This window comes from Gobio gobio, assembly GCF_949357685.1.
Source record: "Gobio gobio genome assembly, chromosome: 2".
In the NCBI taxonomy this organism is placed as follows: Eukaryota; Metazoa; Chordata; class Actinopteri; order Cypriniformes; family Gobionidae; genus Gobio; species Gobio gobio.
The window spans coordinates 66489009-66503671 of NC_137098.1; the positions used below are offsets into that span (position 1 = coordinate 66489009).

At 42.4% G+C, this 14663-nt stretch overlaps 1 protein-coding gene across 2 annotated transcripts in view; it reads right to left on the reverse strand.

Moving 5' to 3' along the window:
* Window positions 1-13623, reverse strand: part of pacs1 (phosphofurin acidic cluster sorting protein 1) — a 63462-nt gene extending 49839 nt beyond the window's left edge. For both annotated transcript variants that reach the window (XM_079810848.1, XM_079810847.1), the window contains exon 1: window positions 13200-13623. In XM_079810848.1, the coding sequence (XP_079666974.1) occupies window positions 13200-13348 (149 nt within the window). In that variant the 5' untranslated portion in view covers window positions 13349-13623. The remainder of the gene's footprint in view (window positions 1-13199) is intronic.
* Window positions 13624-14663: the final 1040 nt, after the last annotated feature.

Below are 14663 nucleotides of genomic sequence, written 5' to 3' on the forward strand. Positions count from 1 at the left end.
GTACATGAAGTAACATCTTAAAATAAAGTGTTACCCAAAATATTAATAAATACTATAAACATATATAAATGATGCTAAAATAACAATCAAAATCAGAATCAGAATAATTGATTTCTGGTTATAAAAACGGCTGTTATATTTTCTATCATGAGTTCCTGAGCCACCGAGTGCGAAAGCTTCGGTCAGATTTACTGCACTGATCAAACATCTGAGAAAACTGAATGAGGATGTGAGCTAAAGAGCTGACCTTGAGTCTGTGATTTCATCAGTCATATCTTAATGTTGTGAATCATGTGACTGCCGTCTCACTGTGTTAGTGGGTCAGTGTGTCGCTGGCCTGATGTCGCACGAGTGTGTGTGCGATTCATTAAAACACACTTCATCACAGGAAGCACATCAGACCGTCAGGCTCGGGACATCAGTGTGTGGTCGATGTATTTCGATGGTTTAACTGTAATGCAATTGGAGAAAGTATTCTCCTCACACCCATGTGTCATGTGTTGAGTGAACGGCTCTGGTGTCGGCGTTAAGCCTTCATAATAAGCTTCAGGATTGGCGCGCGTCAGTAGTTTTGCGATCGAGTCCCATGACTGCAGACTGTTGTGCCACAGTGCATGCGGCGGCCAGTATCTCCACTTTCTCTCTTATGCATCAGTTTATGCACACGGCGTGCCGTCCACAAAACACAGTGGCTTTGCTTCTTTCGGTTCTGCATTGAGAGTGTATGGTTTCATAACAGTAATAATGATGACATAAACATGGACAACAGTGACAGGAACAAAGCTGATGCAGGGAAATAAAGCTGATATATGCAGGTCAAACCAGAGATCAAAAGCAGAAACACAGTGCATGGTGTGTGTGTGTGTGTGTGTGTGTGTGTGTGTGTGTGTGTGTGTGTGTGTGTGTGTGTGTGTGTGTGTGTGTGTCATTCAGGAGACATGAGCATATTTCAGCATTAAATCATTCTTAGATCAAATGGATGCATTAAAGATCGTAACGTTTGGCCCATCGGTGTGTATAATATAAATAATATTAAAAGCAAATGAGATATAGGCTGCTTAAATGAAATGTATCTCATACTATACATACATACATACATATATCACAATGCAAATAGCTCGCCTTGCTGGCAGAGGCTATTTACACTGACTCCGCCCACTGACGTCCGACTGGGCCGGACAAACCCACAGACGTCCGACTGGGCCAGGCAAACCCACAGACGTCTGACTGGGCCAGGCAAACCCACAGACGTCCGACTGGGCCAGGCAAACCCACAGACGTCCGACTGGGCCAGGCAAACCCACAGACGTCCGACTGGGCCAGACAAACCCACAGACGTCCGACTGGGCCAGACAAACCCACAGACGTCCGACTGGGCCAGACAAACCCACAGACGTCCGACTGGGCCAGACAAACCCACAGACGTCCGACTGGGCCAGACAAACCCACAGACGTCCGACTGGGCCAGACAAACCCACAGACGTCCGACTGGGCCAGACAAACCCACAGACGTCCGACTGGGCCAGACAAACCCACAGACGTCCGACTGGGCCAGACAAACCCACAGACGTCCGACTGGGCCAGACAAACCCACAGACGTCTGACTGGGCCAGACAAACCCACAGACGTCTGACTGGGCCAGACAAACAGCCAGACAAACCCACAGACGTCTGACTGGGCCAGACAAACAGCCAGACAAACCCACAGACGTCCGACTGGGCCAGACAAAATTACGGAAGACGACTGATCGTCAACAATAGCAATAGTGTACAGGTAAGACACGTGACAAAGTTTTGATGCAAATCAATCCGAGTTTGCAGTCGCCTTTTGCTGAGCTCACTCTACTCCCTTTTCCCCATTGTGCAGCCTTAAAGCGGTCGAATAACGCAGTTCATGGATTCTCATCTGTGGAATGCGTCACTTCCTGTATTTCCCAGGATACGCCACACGGAAAAATTGCAATCAAGGATTTTTTTTTAAATGGAGTTTCTGGATTTAATTGAGGAATCGTGACAGCCCTAATTTACACTGTTATTATTGCACACTGTTTAATGTACAACAACAACAACACCCAGGTGAAAATAGTATCTGCCACTATTTATAAGTATAAATAGCATCTAACAACTATCTGATTATTTTCAGTGTAAATAGCCGCTGCCTTTAAATATATTAAATATATAAACCCATCTACGATCACGGCTTCACTGCAAAGCAGCGAGTCTTTACTCTGAAGAGTGTAACGATCTACCTGACTCTGAGAAAGACAGAAGAATCCCCGACCTGAGCGAGGGAAAGAAAGAAAGAAAGAACGACAAAATGGGAAAGTCCATCTTAATCAGCTGTGTCAGGGGCAGATGGGATTCTGCTGGGAGGCGACGGCACCGCAGGGACAATAACCCCGAAGCAGAGTCACAAGAATTTCCCCATTTAAAGGATGGAGAAGAATGTCAGGCATCTCACATCTCCGTTCACTTCATGGCAGCCCGAGCAAAGATTACCCATAATGCAACTGTCGAAAATTCCCTAACACTTCCCGGGAAGGGGAGGCAGATCTTGCAAGGGCAAGTCAAGAGTGTAATAACACTTAACACTAGTTCACACACGCCTTACTGAACGAGCAATGAGCCTCACTGCTGCTATTGTGTATATATATAATCAAAATGTTAAAAACTCTTTCGCTAATTTAAAATAAAGATGAAATAAAATAAAATATTAGATAAAAAAAAACTACGTAAAAATCTGTTAAAAAAGGCTATAAAAATGGCCAAAAATCTTCTAAATTAAGCAAAATAAATTAAGTTTCAACTGAAGTACTAAAAAATATATATATAAATCAAATAAAGCTAAAAATAAATATAAAAAACAAATACTAATAAAAATGACAAAAGCACAAAATTACTAAAATGTAAAAATAAACAAATAAAAGCTCATTTAAAATATTATAAATAAAAATAATGAATACAACTATTATGGGGTGTTTATGGTTTAATGCAACGCAGAATAATAAATAATGAAAATAAAAACAATAAACAAATTAATAAACATAAATAAATCCCTGTAATGTAGAGCCTATTAATTGATTAATAATTATAATAATAAACAAATCCTACACCAAATAATATAATTCTATAGTTTAAATGTTGGTGTGCGATTTTATTTGATAATTTGAAGGGATTTTGTTTTTGAATAATCTGCACGATAAATGGTTCACATTAAAACCAAGAACATGTGTTGGATTTTGGCATTGACTTCCAGAGCTGATGTCATCCCTTTCTTTGTTCGCTCTTGTAGATATCAAGGTGAGCTGAATTTCAGACTGATCTCAGACCAGTTTCTCCAGTGGCGGCCTGCCGGTATTGATTGGGTGGGTGACACAGTTTCGTTTTCCTCTCTCCGAATGTTGCGGCAGAAGCAATTACCTTTCCTCCCTCGTCCCATCTTCCCCCCCACTCTCTCTCTCTCTCTCCCTCACACATTTTCACTGTGAAATCTGCATCCTCGTCTCTCAGACTGTCGGCTTCATTTGTTCTCTTTTTGTGCTCGGCAATCAAATCAGGTGAACAAAGCGTGACTCCAGAAATCAGTGGCAGAGCAAACAAAAGGATGTGACATCGCCAGGCTTCAGACTGCAGAGGGAAACAGATGCAGACGAACAGGAAATAAGCAGAGTCTCTGTGCCAAACGCAATGCAAATACGCCTCAAATGACCGCAAATGTTTTCAAATGAAAGGAATAGTTGACGCTCTTGTCTTTTAAAGGGGTTCTATTATATTTTTGTACAATTTTAACTTTCTTTAGTATGTAATGTTGCGGTTTGAGCATAAAAAAGGTATCTCAATTATAGTCTAGAGTTTTCTTTCAGGAACGATATATTCCTAATTTAAATAATTCCCGACCGAGGCACACGCTAAATAAAGGGGCGGGGCCTAGTTGTGTTAGTAATGCTGCGTTCACACCAAACGCGAATAGAGCATCAGGAGCGAGTGATTTCAATGTGAAGTCAATGGAAAGACGCGTTGACGCGCGTCTGGAGCTCCTGCGGCGCGATAGACACGTTTCGTCCAGTTCGCGCAAATTGAGCGTCTTGCGTGATACACGCGAGTGGTGCTTTTTGTGCATTCAGGCGTTTGAAGCGAATTCGCGTCTGACGCCCGAGTTGAAAAATCTGAACTTTGGCGTCAATTCGCGCTACGTTAACCAATCAGGAGCCTGCTCGCTGCTGTCATGTGGTAAAGTGACGTGATGAGAAACTCCGCATAATTTAAAAATACTACTATTGTGTCACAAAATGTAATTAAGACTTTTTCAGGTGAGAATGTAGTTGTTTAAAGCTCAAATCTGTGGTTTATTTATAAAGAGAGCGCCTATTTAAAAAAAATAATCTTGTGTTTGTGTAGTTGTGAGATCCAGGCGATCAGCGGCGCTCAGCGCTCATTAACCCCAGCGAGAGCAGCCTTTCCTCGGCCAGTCCTTCTGCCGTCTGCCGCTGCTCTGATGGCCTGTAGTGGCTCGTCTCGTGTGGATCTAACGGCCGATCTTTGCTCTCATGAATCATCATTTGTGGTCTGCCTAATCGTTTTGACTGAGGGCAAAGAGAAGTTTCATAACTGTATTTTTTAAGGATATTTAAATATGCATGCAGTGAAGATAATGTAGGAGTTGCCTGGACCACATTTGTGTGGCTATTAATGTTTAATATATATTTTTAATGAAAATGAAAAGAGGCAGAGTGGTGTTTTATGACATATTTCTCCTGGAGCGCCTTGAATGCGCGTGCGTCTATTTTGCTTTTGGACGCACGAATGCATTCAAAATGTTCAAGCGTCCAACTAGACGTGATTTTGGCGCTCTATTCGCGTTTGGTGTAAACGCAGCATTATTAGTGTGTTGAAACTCGTGCTCAGGGGCGTGGCATGTCCCACACACGCTCGAAGAGTTTGGCCAATCACAACACACTGGTCCAGCCGACCAATCAGAGCCCAGTGTGCTTCTCAGAAGGCGGGGCTTCATAGAGACAGGAACTAAACAGAGCGTTACTGGCAGACTGGAACATGACATCATGACTTTGCGTAAACATACACGCCACTTTCTAAAGCCAAATGGCGTGTTATCTGTACGCATTTTGAGCTATCCGCGTGTATGTAAATGGATTTATAAACATACTAAATTATGTTTTTTTGAAAATGTAAAAATGCAGAATGTTTCTTGCGATGGGGAGGTTTAGGGGTTGGGGCAGTGTGTGTGTGTGTGTGTGTGTGTGTGTGTGTGTGTGTGTGTGTGTGATGGGTAGGTTAAGGGGCAGGGGCAGTGTGTGTGTGTGTGTGTGTGTGTGTGTGTGTGTGTGTGTGTGTGATGGGTAGGTTAAGGGGCAGGGGCAGTGTGTGTGTGTGTGTGTGTGTGTGTGTGTGTGTGTGTGTGTGTGTGTGTGATGGGTAGGTTAAGGGGCAGGGGCAGTGTGTGTGTGTGATGGGTAGGTTTAGGGGCAGGGGCAGTGTGTGTGTGTGTGTGTGTGTGTGTGTGTGTGTGTGTGTGATGGGTAGGTTTAGGCGTAGGGGCAGTGTGTGTGTGTGTGTGTGTGTGTGTGTGTGTGTGTGTGTGTGTGTGTGTGTGTGTGTGATGGGTAGGTTTAGGGGCAGGGGCAGTGTGTGTGTGTGTGTGTGATGGGTAGGTTTAGGGGCAGGGGCAGTGTGTGTGTGTGTGTGTGTGTGTGTGTGTGTGTGTGTGTGTGATGGGTAGGTTTAGGCGTAGGGGCAGTGTGTGTGTGTGTGTGTGATGGGTAGGTTTAGGCGTAGGGGCAGTGTGTGTGTGTGTGTGTTGGGTAGGTTTAGGGGCAGGGGCAGTGTGTGTGTGTGTGTGTGTGTGTGTGTGTGTGTGTGTGTGTGTGTGTGATGGGTAGGTTTAGGCGTAGGGGCAGTGTGTGTGTGTGTGTGTGTGTGTGTGTGATGGGTAGGTTTAGGGGCAGGGGCAGTGTGTGTGTGTGTGTGTGTGTGTGTGATGGGTAGGTTTAGGGGCAGGGGCAGTGTGTGTGTGTGTGTGTGTGTGTGTGTGTGTGTGTGTGTGTGTGTGTGTGTGTGATGGGTAGGTTTAGGCGTAGGGGCAGTGTAGGGGGATAGAATGAAACGGCGTTGATAAACACGCTAAAAAGCGATTATGCGTCTTGATAGCACGCCAAAATGGTATAGCGAATTGGTGTGTCATACATACGCCATTTCATGAGATCAGTCTGGAAGAGAGGAGAAAATGGGAAAAATTATGTGTTTTTGAACATTCAAGCATGAAAACCTCTTCTAGCACACCCAAAAACAACATCAAGACTTTGAAAAGGGGCATAATATCGCCTCTTTAAAGATCTTCATGTAGCTCTTTTCATAGTGTTTACATCTGTCATTCTGTAATAAGACACTAAACAACCATAAAATGGTCCATACGGCTTGTGCGCCATTATCCAAATCAAATAAAGTCGTATGATGGCTTTGTGTGAGGAACAGAGTGAAATTAAAACCAAGCCCACCTTCCTGTCCAGACTTCAGCAATGACGCGTCTCGTTCAGTCACTACAGATGTGAGAATCAATGCCATATCAATGACGTCGATGTTTGAGGCTGTGTTTTTCAGAGACTAAACTACTGAACATTTGGCTGCTTCCCTGTATCGCAGGTTTTCTGGGGAAGTGAATGGCAGAAGTGTGAATATAATGGCATACTGAGGCTCGCTGTAATGTGTTGTTGTTGTTGTTGTTTGTGTTGAATGAGGTGTCAATCTGTCTTCCTGCTGGCCTTTGGCACCGATCAATGATTCAGCAGCCAAAAGACGCTCAGGGGTTTTTGTAAGGAGGGATTTTATCTTAACAAATATCAGACAAATGACAGACCTGCGACAACAAAGCGGTTGACACACGGATACAAATGACGGCCCACATGCTACAGCCACTCACAGCGTTGGGATTCGGGAACGGTCCTTAAGGCCCACTCACACATTTGGGTATTAAGATGTGTTTCGGTGGATCGGATCAGCTGTGGACGACTCTAAAGACAGGTGTAAACGGTCTAGAACACAAATCCCTCCGCAGAAGTAGAGCAGTGCTGCGCCGTCTGAGAATATAGTCCCCAGTGTGTGTACGTTTATAAGATGGCTGTCTCACATGTAACCTTGTTATTTGTACACGCTGTGACTATACACAACACAATATGTAAATAGGAAAATGTTGGCGTTATTTTGTCACTTATTGAGCAGTAGGCTAGCTGGAGCCATTCACCTCCAGTCTTTGTGCTAAGCTAGGCTAGCTGGAGCCATTCACCTCCAGTCTTTGTGCTAAGCTAGGCTAGCGGTGTGTGTGTCAGGCAGAGTTATGGCACACACGGAGATGAGAATGGTGTGTATGGACTTATCTAACTCTGGGGGATACGGTGAATAAGCTAAAGTCACAAAAAGTCGGCGTGTTCCTTTAACCCTTTTGAAATGTTAAAAATCACTGCTTCATCGGCATGATATGAAACTTTGTGACTTTTCTAGCATTAGGTATGTAAACACACAAAAAAAAATTGAGGGCATGATTCGAGCATGCTAAGTGGTCGTAAAAAAATACTCCCACTTGTGCTCTACGGTCAAAAATGACCCCCATAGGAAATGAAGGGGAAATCTGCAAAAACACAAATTCACAGAAAAAAATCAATATTTCTAACAAACAAAAAAATATCTAAAACTTCATAATAAATAGTCTGAGAATTTTTAAATATACATTTTATATATATATATATATATATATATATATATATATATATATATATATATATATATATATATATATATATATATATATATATATATATATATATATATATATATATATATATATATATATATATATATAAAAAATCATTAATTGTGTTCAAAAGAGAACTAGTGAATCCTCAAGCCTCTCCATTGAGACCTCTAGTGGTGACACCCATGGTTGCAGGATTTCTTAAATAATTCCAAAAGAGGCGCTAATCTGCCTTCAGAAAAAAAAATATTTGGAAGGCCTAGTCTCTATTTTAACCTGAAATACTGCAATAATAAAAATAAATAAATAAATAAATAAAATTTTTAAAAAAAAGTATAATTTTCAATGGCAAAAATAGACCATAATTATTGCATACATATTAAAAAATACCATCAAATTATCTAAAAAAAAAACAATTAAAAAGAAAAAATATTATTGAAGAAAAATAAATTGCATTGGTTTTACTGGGGTGGAGGAAGTTAAGTTTTTAGGTGTCCGGTCACTTATGACCGGGAAGATGACCAACCCCTAAACGAAGAGCACCAGAGGGTTAAAAGAGCTCTTTTTTTTGCTTCTTGGACAACCAACCAATCACAGCCATGGGCTCAGCCCCGCCTCCTCACGAAGATAAGAGTTGCTCTCAGATCAGTCCTGAATCACTCTTCAGCTAAAACTCCCATGCAGAAGTTAAGAAGGTAAATCAGGATGTTTCTGAGAGGATTCTTCTAGAATACGGGCCCTGGTGTGATCAGGAATGCGTCTCCCTCGTCTACTGGTGATCCGATCGACAAGACGCATCTGAACACCAGCCCAGAACAGGGCCTTGAAGACTGGTTTCAATCTGTCTTTCCAAAAGCAGAGGCCATTAATGCCAGTGGTGGCCATTATCTCCTCCATCTTATGATGCTTTTGGGAAACGCAGCCCAGAGCGGTTCTTGACTTATTCACTGAACCGTGAGTCAGGGTCATTATTGGGCCAAGGGCCGTTACCGTGCTGTTAAAGGGACAGTTCCCCCAAAAATTAATACTCTCCCTCAAGTTCTTCCAAACCTGTATGAGCTCTTCCTTCTGCTGAACACAAAAGAAGATGTTTTGAAGAATGTCAGTAGCCAGACAGTTGATGGACCCTAAAAAATGCTGGGTTAAAAACAACCCAAGTTGGGTTGAAAATGGACTAACCCAGCAATTGGGTTGTTTTAACCCAGTGGTTGGGTTAAATGTTTGCTTAAAACAACCTAATCGCTGGGTTAAAACAACCTAATTGCTGGGTTAAAACTGGGTTGAAAATGGACTAAGCCAGCAATTGGGTTGTTTTAACGGAGCGATTGGGTTGTTTTAAGCCAGCGATTGGGTCGTTTTAAGCTAGTGATTGGGTCGTTTTAAGCCAGCGATTGGGTCATTTTAAGCCAGCGATTGGGTTGTTTTAAGCCAGTGATTGGGTCGTTTTAAACCAGCGATTGGGTCGCTTTAAGCCAGCGATTGGGTCGTTTTAAGCCAGCGATTGGGTCGTTTTAAGCCAGCGATTGGGTCGTTTTAAGCCAGCGATTGGGTCGTTTTAAGCCAGCGATTGGGTCGTTTTAAACCAGCGATTGGGTCGCTTTAAGCCAGCGATTGGGTCGTTTTAAGCCAGCGATTGGGTCGTTTTAAGCCAGCGATTGGGTTGTTTTAAGCCAGCGATTGGGTTGTTTTAAGCCAGCGATTGGGTTGTTTTAAGCCAGCGATTGGGTTGCTTTAAGCCAGCGATTGGGTTGCTTTAAGCCAGCGATTGGGTTGTTTTAAGCCAGCGATTGGGTTGTTTTAAGCCAGCGATTGGGTCGTTGCGATTGGGTCGTTTTAAGCCAGCGATTGGGTTGTTTTAAGCCAGCGATTGGGTCGTTGCGATTGGGTCGTTTTAAGCCAGCGATTGGGTCGTTTTAAGCCAGCGTTTGGGTTGTTTTAAGCCAGCGATTGGGTTGTTTTAAACCAGCGATTGGGTTGCTTTAAGCCAGCGATTGGGTTGTTTTAAGCCAGCGATTGGGTTGTTTTAAGCCAGCTATTGGGTCGTTTTAAGCCAGCGTTTGGGTTGTTTTAAGCCAGCGATTGGGTTGCTTTAAGCCAGCGATTGGGTTGTTTTAAGCCAGCGATTGGGTTGTTTTAAGCCAGCGATTGGGTTGCTTTAAGCCATCGATAGGGTCGTTTTAAGCCAGCGATTGGGTTGCTTTAAGCCAGCGTTTGGGATGTTTTAAGCCAGCGTTTGGGTTGCTTTAAGCCAGCGATTGGGTTGTTTTAAGCCAGCGATTGGGTTGTTTTAAGCCAGCTATTGGGTCGTTTTAAGCCAGCGTTTGGGTTGTTTTAAGCCAGCGATTGGGTTGTTTTAAACCAGCGATTGGGTTGTTTTAAGCCAGCGATTGGGTTGTTTTAAGCCAGCGATTGGGTTGTTTTAAGCCAGCGATTGGGTTGCTTTAAGCCATCGATAGGGTCGCTTTAAGCCAGCGATTGGGTTGCTTTAAGCCAGCGTTTGGGATGTTTTAAGCCAGCGTTTGGGATGTTTTAAGCCAGCGTTTGGGTTGCTTTAAGCCAGCGATTGGGTTGTTTTAAGCCAGCTATTGGGTTGCTTTAAGCCAGCGATTAGGTTGTTTTAAGCAAACATTTAACCCAACCGCTGGGTTAAAACGACCCATTCACTGGGTTAAAACAACCCAATTGCTGGGTTAGTCTATTTTCAACCCAACTTGGGTTGTTTTTAACCCAGCATTTTTTAGAGTATGGAAAGTAAGTCAATGTGGCCAACATTCGTCTAAATATCTTCATTTGCGTTCAGCAGAAGAAACTCATACAGACATGAGGGAGAGTAAATAATGACAGAAATGTCATTTTCGTGTGAACTATCCCTTTAATGCTCATCAATCACTCCTATTCCCAGTTCACACACACACACACACGTTTACACAGTGACGAACACAAAGCCACACCACCGTCAGAAATCAGACCCGCGCCACACGAGTGCCCTGTGCCGCCCACTATGCCATCTTTAGCTCTAATTAAGTAGCTGGGGTGAGTTACAGGCTATTGTCCACCTGAATTAGACATAAAACAAGATTGCATTAATATTTAATAGCAGAGCAAGATGATAGTAGAGGAAAGGAGAGCGCTATGCTCTTCTGCTAATGGATTACATTTTGAATACAGCCATCAGCTCCGGCCAAACACAAAACATCAACAAGTCGATCAATATTTCCGGGTATTTTTAGCGTTCCCTGTCAATACATCAGCGTGACGCCACGCAAAACAAGCGCGCACGGCGTAACCCAGATCCATCCCAATCGCTCCATCAATACGCATTTAATACAAATAAACCAATTAGCTTCAATGGGCGGCCATTTCACGTGTCTGTGTTGTCTGTATCCGTAGCCGATATTAACTCCGGGCGAAAACAACAGGGAGTATTGGTTTTCAAGAGGACATTTGTTTTGAACGCTGACACACACACACACACACACACACACACGTTCACCTGATGGGCACATGCAACACTTGAAGCTCTAGTTACCGTGGCAGCATCCCAAACCAGTTCCATACCATTCCCAAATTAGAACACAATGCCTGAATCTGCACACATTGGGATTACCCCATGACTGCAACATATTCCAGACCACCAGGCTGGAATTCAAAGCATGAAGCTCTAGTTACCATGGCAGCATCCCAAGCCAATATACACAGGAATATTTCCATATGGATCCCTGCAGCATTTCTAGGATCAACCACATCAATGTATTCCCAGCAAACATGTATTTCAGGCTGGAAAACAATGCACTAGTGGGATCTTTAGCTTCGGTTTGAGCATAAAAACGGCTCAATTATGGTCTTGAGAACGATATATTCCTCATTTAAATAATTCCCGCCCAAGGCATACTAAATAAAGGGGGCGGGGCCTGGTTGAGTTAGTTAGTAGTGTGCTTATGGTAAGGGGCCAATCAGAGCACAGTGTGCTTCTCAGAAGGCGGGGCTACATAGAGACAGGAACTAAACAGAGCGTTACTGGCAGACTGGGAAGAGAGGAGCCGCAACAATGGAGAATTTGGGAAAATAATGTGTTTTTGAACATGAAAACCTCTTCTAGCACACCCAAAAACAACATCAATATAATCCTAATATCGCCTCTTTAAGGCCAAAATATGATTTAAACAATAAGTTAGTTATAATATAATATAACAATAATATGTTATATAGCAATGATTAGTTTTCTGTCGATGAATGTACAGTTTCTCACCTGTCTAAGAAAACACATTATATATTAAAGCGTTTTTGGTGTTTCCATGGTTTCTACGAAATAAAAAATTTCCCCCGGAAATCGAGGGTAACGCGGGTATAATGTCATTAATAGGCGACGCACGGACCGTGTCCATGGAAATATTTGGGATACTGTAAGTACACAAGTCAACAATATAAATAGGTAAACACTGTTCTAGTGGTTTTTGGATATTTTAATCCAAAAATCTTAAATATTGTGCCTTTAATTATATTATTTAAAAAATATTAGTTTTATTTATTATTATTATTATAAATAGGGTTAGGGTTATGGAATAGGGTTATATATATATATAAAAACAATATTAGTCAATCGCGTCTCCAATATTTTCCAGAACATCAGGTTGGAATAAAACGCATCTCTCCAGAATCCCAAACCTATTCCATTCCCAATTCTGATGACAACAATGCATGGATCTTTACACATGCTTACACCAATAAACATTACAAACACATATTTTCTGACTATTCCCAGGATGAAATACAATGCATGAATAGGATAAACCAGGATTACTACATTAAATGGGAAGAGTATATTTTCCCGATATTTGCTTCCAACTTAATCGGTTCTCCATTTGTCAATATTGGGACTGCCGATAAATGGCATAATTTGGGGAAATAATATAAAAAAATAAATAAATAAGAACCATAAATGACAATAGGACGGTACTGAACTGAACAATAATAATATCTGAACTGAACAACAACGGCTCTAAGAACGCAATATCGGTCGATGGCTATCAATTGCTCCAATGTTTTCCTGAGCAGCAGGTTGGGAAACAAAGCATGAAGCTCTACGGCAGCATTGCAGACAGATAATCCAGACCACTGACAGGCTGGAAGACAATACATGTCTGAACATTTCCCTTCCAGCTCTTTGTCGAGCAGAAGTTGCTCTGGTTGTCTTTACCGCACTGTCGTGTTCAGATTGAGCCGCCGGTCCTTCTTCAATCGCTCTCGCTGCAAACCGCGACACGTACATCGTGTTGAAAAAACTGCCTACACTCATTTTACTAATTAATCACATCTAGTTATGTCCACCAATCGTTTCCCCTCCAGGTTTGTGGATAAGTGTCAAGTAAAAGCCCTGAAGCTCAAGCATTACCCGGCGGTGCATCGCCGCTTCCCTCCCCGGTGTGCAGGCGCCTTACCTCGGTACGCAGCTCGGGGACGATCGGTCCACTTCCCAGGTGGCGTACAGGTTCATGTGCACCGGCCGATTGGAGGTGATCGCCATCGGCTTGGAGGGCTGCGGAGACGGTACGCCTCCAGTCCTCGGGAGCCCTCCCCGATCCGACATACTGGAGGAACCTTATGTTTGAAAACAATGAAAGAAAACCCGAATAACGCGGTTGTTGTCGGAGCGTCGATCCTCTACTGCACCACTAACATCCGTCCACGAGGACCGAGGCTCGGTGATAGCGAACGCGACAGTCGGACCCGCGGTTCGCCGTCAAACTCGCTGCCTGTGTCTCTCAAGTTGCGTTAGTTGTTTATCGGTGCAGGAAGCGGAAATTTCTTTTTTGCCTTGCAGAGAAGCGCCACTGCCGAAGAGCAACGCCTCTTGTGAAAGACGAGCCCTCACAACCAACCGAGAGAGAGAGAGAGAGAGAGAGAGAGAGAGAGAGAGAGAGAGAGAGAGAGAGAGAGAGAGAGAGAGAGAGAGAGAGAGAGAGAGAGAGATTTCGGTTTTTTTTTTATCGTGCTAAATGAGAAAAACATAAATATAATTTAAGATTTTAGCGGCTTGCGGTTGTTGCCATGTTATATTTTCAAATCGTTTTTTGAAAATAACGATTTTAACGATTTTTCGCGCTTCTCGGCCAGTATTCAACTATTTTAAAAATCTGGTCAGTTTGTGGTTCTTACAGGTCAGACTCGAAATTTGACCCGTGTTTGAAGAAGTTATGACCTTTAAATTTTGTCCTTTTTCCTTATTTATTTGCTTGCTCTCTAAAAATGCTGTTGTTTCAACCCATATATGGAAAAACAGAACCGTTGGTTTGCATTTTTAAATGACATTTTTAAACCTAACGGTTGGGTTTGTCCATATGTGACCCCACAAAACCAGTCATAACTCATAAGGGAAATTATTATTATTATTATTATTATTTTTAATGAGTAGGCCTATGGCTTGTTAGGATAGGACAATATTTGGCCGAGATACAACTATTTGAAAATCTGGAATCTGAGGGTGCCAAACAAATCGAAATATTGAGCAAATCGCCTTTAAAGATGTCAAAATGAAGTCCTTAGCAAGGCATCTATAATACATGTTTGATATATTTACAGTAAATATCTTCCTGGAACATGATCTTTACTTGATGGCTCTATTCCCACAAATATACCCATGAGACTTATGACTGGTTTTGTGGTCCAGGTTCACATATTTGACCCAAACATTGGTTGAAACAACCTAGCATTTTTAGAGTGTGTGTTTGTTTGTTTATTGTTTAAATTTGCAAAATGTGATCCAACAATATTTAACTTTTCTCATATTTAGCTCCAGAAACCGAATAAAGAAAATGTAAAGTAACACATTACATTATGAAGTAGCATTTACTTTTGAAATATACTCCAGTAATCTTTGTATTTAGGCTACAGATAAAAAAAAA